This window comes from Lissotriton helveticus, chromosome 3_1, assembly GCF_964261635.1.
Source record: "Lissotriton helveticus chromosome 3_1, aLisHel1.1, whole genome shotgun sequence".
NCBI classification, from domain to species: Eukaryota; Metazoa; Chordata; class Amphibia; order Caudata; family Salamandridae; genus Lissotriton; species Lissotriton helveticus.
Window position 1 is genome coordinate 1,932,829,130 of NC_136061.1, and position 18,267 is coordinate 1,932,847,396.

Below are 18,267 nucleotides of genomic sequence, written 5' to 3' on the forward strand. Positions count from 1 at the left end.
TATTTTGAGCAAGCATGAGTTCATGGCCTTCTTGAAGTCTAATAGGACCAAAGCAGCTAGCCTCCTCAGATTGGTTGCCCTATCCTTTGCCACCTGCCAAGGTTTAAAGCATTGTTAGTTGCTCCTGTCTGTCATGAAACCATTTTGGACATTGTGTATCAAGTAGCTTATCACCTTCACCTGTCACCTGTCTGTTGGTGTGGATTTTCGCTAGGATTTTACTTTCTGAAAAAAAAAATGCACAATAAGCACACTAGTTTACTGGGCTTAAAGGAGCCATATCGTTGTGCCTCTGAGATTGAGGCTTTCAAAGCATCCTCGCTCCCCTGCAATCAAACATCACCTGCAGGTATGACATGATGTGGGAGGTGTACTCCTTAAAAAATAAATAATACATTTGAGTGGGAAGCAATGAGGGTCTGGTGTTTTGCCATGATGGATCTCATCAACTGTAATAGGAAGGTCTAATTCTGACTGATCGGAAGGTAGTAGAGATCTCACAGGGAGACAAGTTGCGATTGGGTGTAGTGATACTCTTTATGGTGGCTAGAAAGCTTGGTAGAGGTTATGAAAGAAGTCTGTTTCCGGGAAGCTTGCGACTTGCTTTTCAGACTGCTGTCCTTCTATATAGATGTAATGATTCTAAGGACTGCCTCTGTATTAGCAAGCCTGTACAGGAACTTGTTACGGAGTTCGTAGACCTTCTACTGAGACCAGGTCCACACGAGCTTTGCCATATAAAGTAAGCTTGGTTGAGCTCAAGCTGAGCATGTGTGTTAGTTACACACCACAGGTAATCGGCTTTCTAGCTTATCCATTTGTTTTTCCAAGGAAATAATGTTGCACTTGGCCCCAAACCCTTCTTCTTACCCAGATCTTTGGCCTTTCCCTAAATTTCCACCTTAGTGACACCTAGAGATTAACTCAGGTTGTAACAGTTTAAATTGAGCCAGAAGTATTCCTTTGTAGCACCACCCTCAAGTAGTCTGCCCACATTTAATCCTTTCACCACAATTCATTTAGGTGCCATACACCTGCATTCTCTCTCTGGGCCATTAATCTGCTTCATGCTAGTATCTGGATGTCCGTTGTCATGCCTAGTTCAGCTGTGAGGGCAAACGAGTAGTCCAGCTGCCAGAAACTGGTGGGCGATGGAGTGATGGGTATATGGTCTGGCATTAGGGTGCCACTTTTTCCATGCATCACAGAAGCCCATAGTCTGCCCTCTTCATAGTTTGGATATCGTGGTTCGGAGAAGTGCTCTCCACATCCACTGAAGAGTTAATCATTGTGTTAAAGTCCCCTCAGACCACCACCATGCCTATGTTGACTCTAGAAGCTTTTCAGTTACTCCTTGAAGGGTGCTGGTAATCCGACTGGGGGAGCCTACACATGGAGAATGAACTACATAAAGCCCTCCATTGTCCCTGTTATCATAAAAACCCTGCCTAGGTCATCTGTGTAGGCCTTTGGTGCTCTTACTGGGAAGGGTTTATGTAGGAGTATAGCCACATCTCTGAAACTCATGGTAAAGCCTGTGTCTGGACACCCTGTAGTATCTTCAGATCATATGACATTGACAAAACGTGGAGTAACATGGTACATAAGTGATCCAGTACAAGATTATCACAGTTCCAAGGTTGAAAGTGCCGGTCATGGGAAATATACAGCGACATGTTGGCATCCAAGCAACATTGTGAAACAGAAGCACAAATAGTTTGGGCCGGTTTAATAGTCTTAAATGACATACATTGAATCCGACCGGCCGGTGCTCTGATACATGCCCATGACTATTTGATATGCTTTGTGACTTGCTCCCTTGACTTGCTTTGTTTGTTATATGGTGTCTTCGAAATCGCTCACTTCTCATGTCCGTGTATTTGGGTATTTTGCCTGTTCTCCTTCCCTCTCTATCTTCACACTCTCCCTTGGCATAATCTGCTATTGCCGTCTGTGCTACATATCTCACTTCTCCTGTTTATATTGCCCTGCAAATCCCCTGCACAACACACACTATGGTTTGGATCCACTCTTTTGCCTCCTAACTTGCACACTTTTGGGTCTGCTGATTCTTACTTTTGGTTTGTCACTGAATGTATTTCATGATGTATAGCCCTGAGGTAGCCCAAGGCCAGATGGCCAATGTAAAGGGGCGAAGCACATGTTGGCTATAAATGTTCTCATCTTGTCACAAAATACAACAAAATAAATTGGAATTGATTCCAGGGAATAGTTGATTTAGTCTACTCGTTCAGATACTTTCATACGTATTTTAACACTAATGGGGAAGGGGTTTCCCATTGTCCCGAACGAGTAAACCTCGCCAGATTAGCTCTATTACTATGGGTTCGCTGAGGTCTCGGACCCTTTACCCCTGTCCCCTACAAGAATGTCTAGCGAGTCAGTGGAATCAATAGCAGTCCATTAACCAATCTAGTGTTGATCAGGGGCCGCACCCATTGCTCCCTGCAGTGTTTGAACCCACAAAACTTATCAAAAGGACGGCCCTTCCTAGACCCTATTTCACAGACTGTTCTAACAGCAGACACATCTCTCACTGGTTGGGGTACCCATCTCCAAACGTACACAATCCAGGGTCTGTGGAGCGACAATTATAAAAGTCTCCACATCGACTACCCTGGACTGGCGGTGTTTTTAGCACTCCAAGCTTTTCATATTCCCCTTATAGGCAAAGCTGTCCTAGAGAGCACAGACCGCAATGTACTATTTACAAAAACAAGGAGGGACACACACACTCCAACTGTCACGCCTCTCACAAAACATTTGGAACTGGGCAATTCATCACAACATTGATCTCTTGGCGGAACACCTTCCAATAGTAGACCATCAAATTGCTGAACTCCTCAGCAGACAGAGGCAGCAAGTTTGTGAGTGGGAACTTCATTCCCAAGTTCTTCTTCCCTACTTCCACCAGTGAGGATTTCCACAAATGGATCTGTTCGCCACAGTCGACTACGCAAAATGCCCAAACTTCGCATCCAGTTTCCTACACCCTCTATCCAAAGGCAATGCTCTCTAGATGAATTGGTCAGGGATATTTGTCTACGCCTTTCTGCTTCTCCCACTACTTACATTGCAATTTCGGAAGCTCAGGCAAACCTCCCTCACACTGATCCTAGTAGCCCCCACATGGGCTATTCAATCTTGGTACACCATCCTGTTAGAACGGTCAGTGGTCCACATCAAAAACTACAACTCAGCTCCAGTTTCCTCACTCAGAGCCATGAAGAAGTCAGACATCAAAATCCAAAGGAGCTCAACCTAGCGATTTGGCTCCTGAAGTCATAATTTGGTTATTTAAAACTACCACCACAAGAAGCAAGAAAGCCTACTACCAGAGCTTGCTATATACTGCAAAATGGAAAGGATTTATTATCTATTGTAACAATATCAATCCTCTAGACGTTGCTACACAATATTATCAGGTTACCTGTTGCATTTGCAGCAAACGGGGTTGGCTTACACATCTATTCATGTACCCTTGTAGCAGTGGCTGCGTATTTGCAAAACAGATAACATTTATCTCTCTTCAAAATTCCAGCAATCAAAGCTTTCATGGAAGGTTTGAAAAGAGTTATACCACCAGAGTTCTGCACCAGTGTGAAATCTTAATATTGACCTTGCAAGACTTGTGTGTCCACCCTTTGAACCCTTTATACATAAATGTCCTCTAAAGTTTCTCTTATGGAAAGTTGCTTTCCTCATTGCTATCACTTAATTGAGGATAGTTGGTGAGCTACAGGCTTTAACCCTGGAAGAACCTTTCTTTTAACTCCATAAAGAGTTCTTTACACCAATCCAAAACTCCTTTTTAGGTCGAGCAGACGGAGTGTCTGCTCGACTACTATTGTTGCCCATTAATGGGAATGTGGACACCGATGTGGACGAGCGTTTCCTTCGCGGGAGCGCGCGTCTCACCCGCGCATGCGCAGAGTAACTCAGCCCCGAACCGAATCAGGTATCAGAGCGCTTCACATATAGGCAGCCCCCACCCCCCACCCCTCTGCATGCGCACACACAGGCGAGCGCATGCACACGGCAGACACTCGCTCTCACACACCCCCCTCCCCCACAGTCACACACACGCACTCCAGACACATACACACACGCACACACACATACACAGCCCCCCCCCCCGCACTCGCGCGCACACATGCTCTCCCCCCCCGCTCAGCAACCCACTCACCGGCTTCATTCCTGCGGCGGCTCTCCTCAGCTGCAGGGCCCGGCAGCAGGACTCTTCTTCCCTTCTTCGGCACCCGCAGGGTAGGCTCCTGCCAGCTCCGGTGCTTGAAACGCGGCTCCCATCGCGGCTCTTCCGTTGGAGGCGGGGTAGGCTCCCGCCCTCCTACTTCCTGTTGTCGCGCCGGCCTGCCTGACTTCCTGGTTCCTGGGAGCTGCCCCGCGGACCAAATACGATATCGCAAATAGAAGGTAGGGCTCCCGCGTGATTTTAATGAATTGCAGACCTGTAAGCCAGAGATACTCGTGTCTGCTCTTGCAGGCGGAAAACATACTCGGGGAGCTATTTATAGCACAGGGTCGAGTTACGGCCACCCCCACGGTGCCACCTCTGGCCCTCTGCGTTTGGAAAAGCCTCCGAACGCGGAAGCCGGTCCGCAGACTGGGCGTCCAAAAGCCATGTCCTTTGTACCCTATTATTTCATATTGGCTTTTGTGCATTTCTAACTGCTACATTTGTTGTGAAAAATAAGTGAACTGACGTATGGCGAGGTGAATTGATTTGTCCAAGATCACATGATTAACAGAGGTGAAGCCAGAATTAGAAGTCCAGTTTCATTGTTCAACAATCGATGTAAACTCTAGACCCCCGACTCCTCCTCAGTGGAGTCGCTGCAGATCAGAGAGAAGCCTCGGATCACGAGCTCTCCGCGTGGAGCTGTGGCCGCCAGTCGAGAGCAGCGGGCAGCGGTCCCGGAAGGGAGCAGGTGACTCGGTGCCCTGCGCAGGCCCGATCCGTATCGGGTCAAGTGGGTGCGAGTAACTGGAGCTGGGGAGCCAGGCAGGTATATTTAAAACTCTGAACGGGGGAGGGTAAGGAGATCACCCGATCCATTTATTATGAGGGGGTGGAGAGGGCCGTCTAAACGCGCACACCGTGCACGAGGGCGGGCCGTGGAGAGCAGTTCTAGTATGCAAGGAGGGGTGAGTGCCAGGATCAAATTGGAATCGGAAGGAAGGGTAGATGATCTGTTCATAGTGTTTGAGATGTGCTCAAAGGGAGGCATTGATGATTCTCTTTCCAAATGTGACAGCACTATAGAAACTAGTTGGTATTCCAGTCCACCACAAAAATGCCTGATGCAGCTTAGCTCTACTGTATTATATTGCAGTTCCGGTTTTATGCTTGTTATAGCCCAAAACTGTAGTTTGTTGTTATTGTTGTTTCCTGTAGTCGATTTAAGCAAGCCAGGGTGAATTTTTTTTCTAGTTGTCCAATGTCTGTAATTCTCAGACCAGAGTATTCATAGTTGTAAGTAGACAGTGACTTCACAGCATACCAACTAGAACAGTAGCGTGCTACTCGCCAGAAAAGCTCTTCAACACCCCATGAGGGGTACAAGCGCTATATAAATACAAAACTTTTTTTCCTCTTCTATCCTTCCGCTATCCTTCCAAATCCAAATAACTGACTAACCTATCCACCACTTTAATATTTCACTATACTAATTCAACACTAATCCTTTATGGGTCTCGGAGTAGCGTGCTACTCGCAAGAAAAGCTCTTCAACACACCATGAGGGGTACAAGCGCTATATAAATATAAACCTTTTTTTTCCTCTTCTAACCTTCCGCTATCCTTCCAAATCCAAATAACCGACTAACCTATCCACCACTTTAATTACTTTCATATTTCACTATACTAATTCAACACTTATCCTTTATGGGTCTCGGAGTAGCGTGCTACTCGCCAAAAAAAGCACTTAGACGCCTTGTCTGGGGTAGTAAGCGCTATATCATTACAATACATGAGTGAAACCCTACACGTGGGCATTAAGAGGTATTAAATACTTGCTTTACATCCTAAAGATGGATTGCGGTCTGACAGGCCCAGTGCACGGAACATCACCAGAGCAGTCAGCATACAGCCAAGGGGAGGTTTTGAGCACAGAATGCCTAGCCCAGGCCAAACTAATGATTGAAGTGTTAAGAACAGTCCTTAAGCACACAGTCCTCAAATCAGATGACTGCCTCTCTGTGGCACAAGTAGCAGGGAAACGGGCTACCATCCCATACAGCTCCTACTGAGGACTTGGGGAATGGAGGTGTGCATGAGATTGGACTGCGGGTTAGGGGCGTACCTGCCTACCAGGGTGCCATTACCTGCATCAGTATAACACTTCTGCCCAGCCCTATTTCTTTCAGTCATTCATCACCCACTTGACTTAAACCTCATTCCGTCTCTAGTTTACTTCTCAGCCCCAACCCATGTCTTCAACATCTTCTCAGGACCAGCTATCAACATGATCACTCTGCCCTGTGAGATGCTAGAGAAGGCATTGATCAGCAAAATCCTTCCTCGGTATCTTTATCATGTACCCTCCTGGTCCCTCTTCCACTCTCCCTTCTCTACTTCAGCGCTTTGAGGAAAACTTCGGGAAGGATTAGGAACTATACAACGAGGGACTATCAGATACATAATATCAATGAAGAAACTTCTTCTACACACAGGACATATATAGCAAAAAACGGTTACAACCAATCTATGCAATATTGCCTTCCTCCTGAAGGCAGTATATGGAGGTACAGGTTGTAACGTGTTTTGAAATTACAGAAGAGCGACATGAGGGCTGTATAATAAATACATTATCAGGCTGGCTATATATATATATATATATATATATATATATATATATATATATATATATATATATATATATATATATATATATATATATATATCCCCTGTCATACAGTATAAGGATATTCCAAGTCCCTGGAAGTTTCGTAACCATATAGAGGAACGAGGTCAGAGGTAAAGTTTATTGCCTTGAGACCCTCACAGGTGAGTAGCTGCGCTTTACCAACGCCGATTGATACAGTCCAGGAACACCATTTATTATTAGATATATTTTTGACTTAGCACGGGGGAGTGGAGGCAGGAGCAGTGGTAAATACTTCATTAAAAAAATAAAAATGCCATAGACCTCCCTCCTCTTCCCTTGCAATCCCCATAGGAACAGTCTCATGTGTAATTTGTGGGCCCACAGGCACGATATACTGTTTCCTCTTCCTGGTCTTATGTGCATCTTGAACTTTGCTTGCCTTTGTTAGTGGTGTGGCGATGTCTGCATACAGCTCTTAGTTTGTATTCTTATATTTTGTATACAAACAGTTCCCATTGATATTTCCAATGTCGCTATCTCTGTGATATTTTGTAGTCAAGTGGATTATGCCAGGCCTCTGCCTGATTGATACTGTAAAATCTCAATAAAATAGGTTTAAGAAAACAAAAATGCACTGCAAGCCAAATCATGTGAAGAACATCCCAATCAAATATAGAGGTTTTTAATTAACCTATAGCACAATATACATTTTTGTTTTATAAAAGGAGTTGAACTTCACTGCGATATCGTGCTTGAGGTAGGTTTTATTAATTGCAATGTTCAGAATAACCTCTCCCCCTCTTTGAGTAGGATAAGTCAAACTGTGACAACATGAAATATTTGAGAATGCAGGCTTCCTCTCTGTGGAGCCTAGCTGTGACAAGTTAAGCGCACACACATTCAATGGTGTCACAGGTGGAATGTCTTAACTCCCCTTTAAAGAAAAGCGGAGGGAAATTCGTTTGCAGCTTGCCTGCCACAGTCGTATTCCATTTAATCAAGCCAGACAAGTATTACCCACATAGTTATATCTTCAGAGGCAGAGTTTCGGTAGCTAAGGGTTGTCCACAGAGGAAGCAGATTTTGTTTTGCGGAGAATTTTTGCAGCGTTTGACAAATGTGTATGAAAGGAGAAGGAGAGAGGGGGGGGGGGAAACCAAGCATTTGCAATGCAATAGGTCTCGAAATTGCGAAACTTTGAGCTATTGGTACTGTAAATGACAATGCCTTTTATTTATATGTTTAAACAAGCATTTGCAATGCAATAGGTCTCGCATTTACAAGAGTTGGAGCTATTTGCATTGTGTAAATGACAATGCCTTTTGTTAATTTGTTTTTAAAACCTGCACTCGGTGCATAAACACGCACTTTGAACATATAGTCTTTGCTTTCGAAAAGTAAGGCTAGCAGTAAAAGAGACCGTCAGCCTTGCTTCTCATAAGCATGGACTATAAGTACAAAGTGCTTTTTTACGCACAGCTTGCAGGTTTTCAAACGCATAAATAAAAGGCATTGTCATTTACAATGCCAATAGCTCAAACTTTCGCAAATGCGAGACCTATTGCATTGCAAATGCTTGTTAAAGTGGTTTCTACTTTTCATATTAACCAATCGGATGAGTTGCCTGTCTTTCTTTTTTTCCTCAACATCATTCAGTGGCAGAAAAAGCTCTCCACACGCTAGACGTTAGAAGGGCTTTATTGTATTACATGGAAAGGACCAAACACTTTTGTTAAAACCAAACCACTATTTGTTGCATTTGCTCCTCCTCACAAAGGCAACCCCATCTCTAAATCAGGCATTTCAAGATGATTGTTGAATGCATTCAGATATGTTATGCTAAAGTCAAAAGAACTTTATCCATACCCCCTAGAGCGCTTTCTACCAGCAAGATCGGGCTATCATGGCCTTTTTTAGCACCTTGACTGCTCAAGATATTCCTCTGCTGTGCTGGGCCATAATGTAAATGGGTGTGGTCATGACGAGCTCAGCTCGTCATGAGCACCCTAGAGTTATACCTCATGATGAGCTGAGCTTGAGCTCGTCATGAGCATCGAAGAGGTTAGGCAACACTACTCTAGCTGAGCTATGTAGAGCAGCTCCATGGTCTACACCACACACATTTACTAAGCACTACTTTGTAAAAATGTGTTAGCTAGACAACAAGCTAATGTACAGTAACACCTACAGGTTAGCCACCGCTTGGGGAGCATGCTGCTTTATAGTCTATGCAAAGCATGTGTATCTATAGCACACATGCCTCAAACGAATAATGTTACTTACCCTGTAAGCATCTGTTCTTGGCATGTAGATCTGTAGATTCACATGCACCCACCTTCATCCCCGGACACCGATAGTTGTTGCAATATTTCCTACTTACAACCGCATGGCATCTCCTAGTATAAACTGGAGCGCAGCAATACACGTCCGAACCCGATGGCAGAAAAAAAACAATCTCAATGGAGTCGATGACCATGCACACTATAACTGAAAGGAGGAGTCACCATACTTCATGACTGGAAAAACTTCTTCGAAGACAAAAACAACTTGCAAACATCCGACGCAACACTAGATGGCAGGAGTATGCAAAGTATGTGAATCTACAGTTCTACATGCCAAGAACGGATGTTAACTGGGTAAGTAACATTATCCTTCTCTCCCAAGCCCCACTCTATGCTTCTCACTGAGAAGCTTCTGTTGCCCTATGTAAGATACTAAGTTAGAACTCCTAAATTTGCTTGAACCTAGAAAAGAAAGTGAGGTGGTTCCTGTTGCAACCTCAACCCTGTTTACACCCTTATGCAAAGCTACATGATCTATTAAACCAAAGATGCAAGTTTAATATCGGACATCCCACTGTGGGCCATCTGCACCAGCGAAGGATGCTAAACAGACCAGCTGCAACGACTCTTACAGGAACATTAGCTTTGCTGCCCCCATGGGAGGAGTCCGGTCCTAGGGTTGGAATGTCTAGTTTAGGTCCGTTGTTGCTGCCCACTCTGAGTCTGTGAAATTACAGAAGTGTCAAACTGATGGGACTCAGTGATGGGTCGCCCACTAGGTCCAGCCTAGATGGAGATCTAGGGCACTTTCTACAATTGCGCATGCAGCCTCCAGGAGAAGCGAAACCCAAGGGTATTGGTGTCTGGTGCCCCATTAACACAGAGGCACCCGGTATGGGGGTCTTGCACTGTGCCCTTAGGGGGACCAATGATCTTGGTGTACTTGTCTATTGTCCCTGTTCTTGGGAAGGGGCGCATTCAATTTAGCCATGTGGAAATCAAAGGCTCGGGCGGTCACTAGACTCCCAAACTACTTGGTCTCTCTACAGGAACAAGTGAGTGGGGCTAAGCAATAGGGTGGCCGTTCAAACCTTTTACTGTTCGAAGAGGAATGGCATCCCGGGAGCTCTGAGCCGCCCCACCATCCAGGCCCCAGCTGCTGAACGCTCTGCCGCCTCTAAGGCCTGCACTTTGAAGGTGTCTCACCACTGCTGCCCTGTTGGAACCCACTATTAAAGGGGAGGGAGTGTCTCCAGTGCGTGCAGGGCTCCAGGTAAGCTGTGCCGTAACCTGATCCTGGGGTGTGTAGCATGCAGCCACCATTCCGACTGTGGGAGTTCGAAAAGCAGGGCCGATAGGGGTTGGATATGCAGGATCTTTAAATCATTTTGAGTGTGGAAATGTTAAGGAAAGGCAGAACACCCTCCTTCCCCTCAATCTTGCACTGCTGGCAGAACCTTGGTTTCTGATCACTTTAAACAAATTACAATTACCCAGTACGATGGATGACCGGTATAAGAAGCCTACAGTTCTAAAAGTACTTCTAATTAAGGTTGCAAATGAACCATTAAGTTGATATTGTAAAATGTACGTTATTGACAGTAGCCACTGGTGAGGGTGTTCAGTTGGAGGATAGGGCTACTAGTGAACTGTACACTTTTCTGTTGTGTAATTAAATGCAGTCATCCTATTTTATTGAAGTACTCATTAACTACGTTTGTGGCTACGTGAGCTGTTGTCAGTCTTAGGTGAACATATATTATGCCTCTACTTGGGCAGGTGCCTAGTAATGACATATCTTTTTATGTGTTATTCATATTCTCTCTTGCAGTCCGTATTGGTGCAATGCTTGCCTACACACCTCTGGATGAGAAGAGTCTGGCTTTATTATTGAACTATTTGCATGATTTTCTGAAGTAAGTGATCTTCTTTGGGTGAAGGGAGCAAAATGTTCTTTCTAGGTATTCACTATTACATGTTCAGTTAGAATAGCACAGACATTGTCCCCAGTTCTGCCACAATATGTTGTCTGGTTTTGCTGTGAAATTCACTACTAAATTGTGTTTCTCTTGACAGTTTTTGATCTAATGATCAGACTCTTGATGAAGAATACCTTTAAAATAACACTCAATGGTGCATTTTTGTCATTCCTTAGTACTGTAAGTAAGTTATTACCCAGTTAAATGATGTTTTATATACTTTTGAAGCAGCGGAGTTGGCGCTGCTGAGATTTTAAAGTTTAACTACGAGCATTCCGCTCATTGAGCCAACTGTAAGCGTAACAATGGCCTGAGATATTTATTTATTTTATTTTGAAAGTTTTATATAGCGTGAACAAGATCTTTGCAGATATCAGAGCGCTTTACAAAGCCGGGAATACCAACAAGAGTTGAATTAAACATATTAAGTGGGGAGGGTAGGTACGTGAGGGATCAAAGTAGTACAACACATCAATAATACAGATATTACAGTTGAATGCGTACATAGTCAGCGATAATCATACAGGTGAAATACATAGTCATAGAGTTCTGTGTAGTCTTTCCAGCTCCATGCTAATACGTCAAGTGTATTTGGCCATAAGAATAGCTTTTACTTCTTTCTTAAAAAGTGTGATGGAGGAGATGAGCCTGGTTTCAGGAGGGAGTGAGTTCCAGATCCTGGGTGCCATTCCTGAGAGAGCGTTTATAAGTTTTTTCCTTCCGGAATCTTCGAGGTTTTAGCAGAAGATTGTTTGTGCCTCTAGTGTTTCTGGAGCCGCCAGAGATTGACAGCTTCTGAGTGAGGTATCCGGGAGAGCTCAGATGTAGGGCCTTGTGTGTCATGCAGGCGATTTTCAAATGTATTCTGGCTTCAAAAGGCAGCCAGTCCAGTGTTTTCAGGTCAGGGGTGATGTGCGAGTTTTTTTGATCCAGTGATGAGTCTGGCTGCAGCGTTTAGAGAGGCTCTTAGGGGTGCAGTGGTGGTTAGCGGGAGACCGCAGAGGGCGGTGCTGCTGTATTCAATTCGTGGGATTACTAGTGCTTGTACTGCAGTTTGGAAGTCTTTGGCTGGTAGGAAGGGTTTCAATATCCTCAGGGTATTTATTTTGAAGTTCTCTCCCTTAGTAGCTTTGTTGATATGATGCTGCATGTTGAGGTTGGAGTCGAGAGTTATGCCTAGGGATTTCGCTGAGTCCACTATGATGGGTTGGACATTGAGTGCAGTTAACTGTTTAAGCCAGGTTTGCGTGGTGGAGATCTTCGCTGGAGGTGAGATCAGCAGGAATTCTGTTTTCAGAGCATTGAGATGATTATCAGCAAGCCAGGATTGGGTGCTTCTGATCGTTGAGTTCAGTAGTAAGATGTCATTGGGGGATTGTAGTTTGAGATATAGTTGGGTGTCATCTGCGTACATGTGAAAAAGTACATTGGATGCTTGAAGCAAGGTGGTGAGAGGTTCCATAACTAGGTTGAACAAAGTTGGTGATAGGGACGATCCTTGGGGGACGCCTAACGAAACAGGTATTGGAGAGGACATCAGGTTGTTACTCTTGAATTTCTGCGACCTGTTGTGTAAAAAGGAAGTGAACCACTTGAGAACAGTCCCAGAAAGACCCATTCTTGTGCTCAAAAGATCGAGTAACTTCTCATGTTTAACAGTGTCGAATGCTGAAGAGAGATCAAGAAGGATGAGGAGGCAGGTGTCACCTCGATCTAGGATTTGAAGGGCGTCGTCAATTATGTGAGTCATAGCAGTTTCAGTGCTGTGTCCTGCTCGGAAGCCTGATTGATGAGGGTTGAGGAGATCAAACAGATCAATGTGTTTAGTCAGTTGTAGTTGTGCACATTTTTCCAGTAATTTGGCGAGAGTGGGTATGTTGGTAATGGGACGGTAGTTGTTTAGGTCAGATGGGTCGGCAGTAGGTTTCTTTAGCAAAGGTGTGACTTGTCCAACTTTGAGGGAGTCAGGGATGGTTCCTTCTTGGAGCGAGCTGTTGATGATTTTAGTCCAGAGAGGAAGGAGCAGTGGGGTGAAGTCTTTGACAGCGTTAGCAGGGAGGGGATCCGTGAGGTGATTGGAAGGTTTCAAAGTGCTGAGCAGTTTGCCTATTTCTTCTTCGGAGTAGGTTTCAAAGGTTGACCATATTGCATTGTTTTTAGGTTCGGTGGGTGTTATGCAGTTGTGTGTTGTGGAGTCTTGCGTCAGCGCGGAGATCTTTCTTTATGTTGTCAGTTTTTTGGGTAAAGAAAGCGGCGAAGTCTTCACAGGAGGGTGCTTCGTGCAAAGTACTGAGAGGTTGGAGTTGTTCCTTGGCTTGTGTTCTGATTAACTCAGTTTTCTAGGGCGATTTTTTGCTTGGTCGAGCTGGAGGCTGAAGAAGTTTGCTTTTGAGCGCTTTATTTTCCTGAAGTAGGCGTTTCTCTTTTTCTTCAGGGTTTTCAGGTGCAGTGCAGAGGGAGCTGCCCTCCAGGTGCGCTCTGCCATTCGCATGGCTCGTCTATCTTCATTGAGACTCCCGTCGTACCATGGATTGGAGCTTTTAGTGGAGACTCTTTTTAGCTGCATGGGCGCCGCCTCATTAATTATTGAGGTCACGGCGTTAAGATAGTGGCCAGTCCGGGATTGGACATCTGTAATGCCCGTAGGCGGGAGTAGGAGGTCGCGACTGTTCGGGGGTATGGAGGATGGGTTGAATTTTTTCAGGTCTCTTTTCCAGACTTTAGGTCTGGGGGGTTGAACCGAGTTGGGTTTGACTTTTTCATTGATGTGGAATGTGACAATATGGTGTTCTGACCAGTCACATGGTTGAATAGACTCAAGTTGAGTAGCGTCCTCTTTGGCGATGATAAGGTCGAGGATAGAGCCTTTCTCGTGGGTCGGGCTGTTGCATAATTGTGTGAGGTCCAGGGCGCTGAGGAAGCTTTTAAGACTATTTACCACCGCATCATTGAGGTCGTTCCAATGGAGGTTGAAGTCACCCAGGTATATTTGGGTGAGCTGTCGTCCGGCGTTGGTTGAAATCAAGTCCATCATGTGTTGGGCGAAGATGAGGTGGTCTCTGGGAGGGTGGTAAATGCTATGAAGAGAGCATATCGGTTTGCCATCACTGATGATATCGAGGCAGATGTATTCGTAGGAAGTTGGAAAGGGTGGGTATTGTTGCGTTAATTCATTCTAACTGTACTATTTGCGTGTAGACATTGGGGGCTTTCAATCAGATGGAGAATCCTTCAGCCCTGATGGGTTTTTTTGGTCTGAATTGTGACCACTCACCTATTGGAATGCATTTGTGAACTGTGCACGAGACTGGTCGTTTCCAACTGATAAAAAAAAGAATATGTTTGCAGTTTGTGAATGGTGTATTTGGAATGCTGAGTTCATGATGGACTAGTGCATCATTGACAAAGCTATAATGAATGGACATTCATGATTTAACAGTCTTTGTGTGGGGCGGAGAGCAAGGTGACTGAATTAGAGGCAGAAAAGGAAGTTTTCTCTCCTGAGAACTTGAGCGATCTAATCATGAACCTTAAATAAGTGTCCTATTAAAGAGATCCCAGAACCCTTATTAGAGCACCCCCTCCCCTTATGGCGCTAAAGCTCGTATTGGAAAAAACAAGCATTGGAAATGCAATAGGTCTCGCAATAGAATAGTTAGACTTTTTTCTTTTTGCAAATGGAAGAGTGGCGTTGCGTGGATGAGTGGCGTTGCGTGGATGAGTGGCGTTGCGTGGATGAGTGGCGTTGCGTGGATGAGTGGCGTTGCGTGGATGAGTGGCGTTGCGTGGATGAGTGGCGTTGCGTGGATGAGTGGCGTTGCGTGGATGAGTGGCGTTGCGTGGATGAGTGGCGTTGCGTGGATGAGTGGCGTTGCGTGGATGAGTGGCGTTGCGTGGATGAGTGGCGTTGCGTGGATGAGTGGCGTTGCGTGGATGAGTGGCGTTGCGTGGATGAGTGGCGTTGCGTGGATGAGTGGCGTTGCGTGGATGAGTGGCGTTGCGTGGATGAGTGGCGTTGCGTGGATGAGTGGCGTGGATGAGTGGCGTGGATGAGTGGCGTGGATGAGTGGCGTGGATGAGTGGCGTGGATGAGTGGCGTGGATGAGTGGCGTGGATGAGTGGCGTGGATGAGTGGCGTGGATGAGTGGGGTTGGAATGCAATAAGTATAGCATTAGAAAAGTTGTAGTTATTGGTGAGGGTGAGGGTGATTGAGGGTAAGGGGGTGAGGGTGATTGAGGGTAAGGGGGTGAGGGTGAGGGGTTTAGGGTGAGTGAGGGTGAGGTGTTGAGTGGGGGTGAGTGAGGGTGAGGGAGGGTGAGTGAGGGAGAGGTGTTGAGGGTGGGTGAGGGGTTGAGGGTGAGAGGGTGAGTGAGGGTAAGGGTGAGGAGTTGAGTGTGAGTGAGGGTGAGGGTGATTGAGTGTGAGGTGTTGAGGGAGGGTGAGGGTGAGGTGTTGAGGGTGAGTGAGGGTGAGGAGTTGAGGGTGAGTGTTAGTGAGTGTGAGGGGTTGAGTGTGAGTGTGAGTGAGGGTGAGGGGTTGAGGGTGAGTGAGGGTGAGGCTGAGAGGTTGAGGGTAAGTGAGGGTGAGTGATGGTGAGGCAGAGGGGGTGAGGGTAAGTGAGGGTGAGTGAGAGTGAGGGTGAGTGAGGGGTTGAGGGTGAACGGTTGAGGGTGAGTGAGGGTGAGGGTGAAGTGTTGAGGGTGAGTGAGGGTGAGGGGTTGAGAGTGAGTGAGGGTGAGGCGTTGAGGGTAAGTGAGGGTGAGTGAGAGTGAGGGTGAGTGAGGGGTTGAGGGTGAACGGTTGAGGGTGAGTGAGGGTGAGGGTGAAGTGTTGAGGGTGAGTGAGGGTGAGGGGTTGAGGGTGAGGCGTTGAGGGTGAGTGAGGGTGAGGGTGAGTGTGGGTGAGGGTGAGTGAGGGTGGATGAGGGTGAGTGAGGGTGAGTGAGGGTGAGGGGTTGAGGGTGAGTGAGGGTGAAGGGTTGAGAGTGATTGAGGATGAGGATTTGAGGGTGAGTGGGGGGTTGAGGCTGAGTGAGGGTGAGGCTGAGAGGTTGAGGGTAAGTGAGGGTGAGTGATGGTGAGGCAGAGGGGGTGAGGGTGAGTGAGAGTGAGGGTGAGTGAGGGGTTGAGGGTGAACGGTTGAGGGTGAGTGAGGGTGAGGGTGAAGTGTTGAGGGTGAGTGAGGGTGAGGGGTTGAGAGTGAGTGAGGGTGAGGCGTTGAGGGTGAGTGAGGGTGAGTGTGGGTGAGTGAGGGTGGGTGAGGGTGAGTGAGGGTGAGGGGTTGAGGGTGAGTGAGGGTGAAGGGTTGAGAGTGATTGAGGATGAGGATTTGAGGGTGAGTGGGGGGTTGAGGCTGAGTGAGGGTGAGGGTGATTGAGGGTAAGGGTTTGAGGCTGAGTGAGGGTGAGTGGTTGAGTGTGAGTGAGGGTGAGGTGTTGAGGGTGAGTGAGAGTGAGTGAGGGTGAGTGAGGGTGAGGGCTTGAGGGTGAGTGAGTGTGAATGAGGGTGAGTGAGGGTGATTGAGGGTGAGTGAGGGTGAGTGAGGGTGAGGGTGAGTGAGGGTAAGTGAGGGTGAGGGTGAGTGAGGGTGAGTGATGGTGATGTGTTGAGGGTGATAGAGAGTTATAGAGGGTGAGGGGTTGATGTTTAAAAAAAATTTTGTTAATAAAATGTCTGACGGAAATCGCCACCTGAACGCTACCTACATTTACCAGGTTAGCGTTCTAGTTTTTTTTTTTCTTTTCCCTACCGTTACGTTTTTTTTTTGATGGACATTTTTTTTTAGCCAATCGGAGCGCGACGTTTTTGACGTCGCGTTCCGATTAGCATACGTAATCGGTGGAATTCTCCAGAACATGGAGAATAGCCGGATGCGGAAGGCGTGTTCCTGTAAGTGTGCTGTTGGTGCGTCGTAGGATAGGTAAGAGATTCCCTCGACGTGTTTTTTGAATATAATGTAAAGTAGTATTGATAGTATGCATAAAATAGTTAATAATTACGAGTGTATTTATATAAATAGTGACATATTTTGTTAGCGATTGTAATTATTTTAGTTATTTATGTAATTTATATGCAATTAAGTGTTTTATTTACTACATATAGTATATTTAAGTTAACGAATGAATAGGAGTGTATTTTTAATACTGTTGACATTGTATTTTTTTGTTTGTAATATTTCGAAATGATTATTATGTCGTGTAATTAAAGTCTTGTTTTTATTAATCGATATGTAATGTATTAATTTTCTTAAAGTGTTATGTAATGTATTATTAGCAGTTGTTTGTAATTTGACGTACAAGAGCTGTTCATTGAGTTTCTAAGTACTCTTTTCGCCATGAATATTGTACACTTAAAATGTATTAATTGTATTACGATTTCTTTTGTGAAGCTAAGAGACATATGTAATGTTTATTGATTATTTTTTGCGCTGAATCCAAGTTGCGTAATATGTTTTTAATACTTGATGTAATTCCGTGTGATGAAGTGCTATTGTTATATGCCTACGGCTTTTTGTGTAACTCATGACAATTGTGTTTAATCCGTCCGATTTACGGGATGAATAGTGCTTGTTTATTACCCAAGTTAAAAATAGGCTGTTTTACTTTTGTGTTAGTACATCCTAGTCCTCGCATCCTGACTGATAATTCTTCGTTCTTTTGTTGGTGTTATTTTGTCCTAATAATTGTTGGTTTGGTGACCTGAAGCTTGATAAACATCATTGCGCGTATTTTTACTTTGGTTGTTATTTTCTAGGATGTCTTTCTGTTGCGTATCTTGAGTATGTATTTGTAGGGTGAATTAGGCTGTTAGTTTATTAGGGTGAATTAGGACTCAGGATTTCTATCTTGGAGTTAGAGTGTGGATTAGGATAGTTTATTTCTATTATTCCTTTTGTTGTTGTATGTGTGTGTGTGTGAGGGTGAGTGAGGGTGTGTGAAGCTGAGGGTGTGTGACGGTGTGTGAGGGAAGCTTGCACTGCTGCTGTCGGTGCTGTACCTGTTCCATGTGTAAGGGAAGCTTGCACTGCTGTTGCCTGTGCTGTACCTGCTCCGTGTGTGAGGGAAGCTTGCACTGCTGCCGCCTGTGCTGTACCTGATCTATGTGTGAGGGAAGCTTGCACTGCTGCCGCCTGTGCTG

The 18,267-nt window shown here is 45.5% G+C and overlaps 1 protein-coding gene across 9 annotated transcripts in view; it reads left to right on the forward strand.

Annotated features, from left to right (window-relative positions):
• Positions 1 to 18,267, forward strand: part of MORF4L1 (mortality factor 4 like 1) — a 155,524-nt gene that overhangs the window by 128,354 nt on the left and 8,903 nt on the right. For all 9 annotated transcript variants that reach the window (XM_078682976.1, XM_078682973.1, XM_078682974.1 and 6 more), the window contains one exon: positions 10,983 to 11,067. In XM_078682976.1, the coding sequence (XP_078539102.1) occupies positions 10,983 to 11,067 (85 nt within the window). The remainder of the gene's footprint in view (positions 1 to 10,982; positions 11,068 to 18,267) is intronic.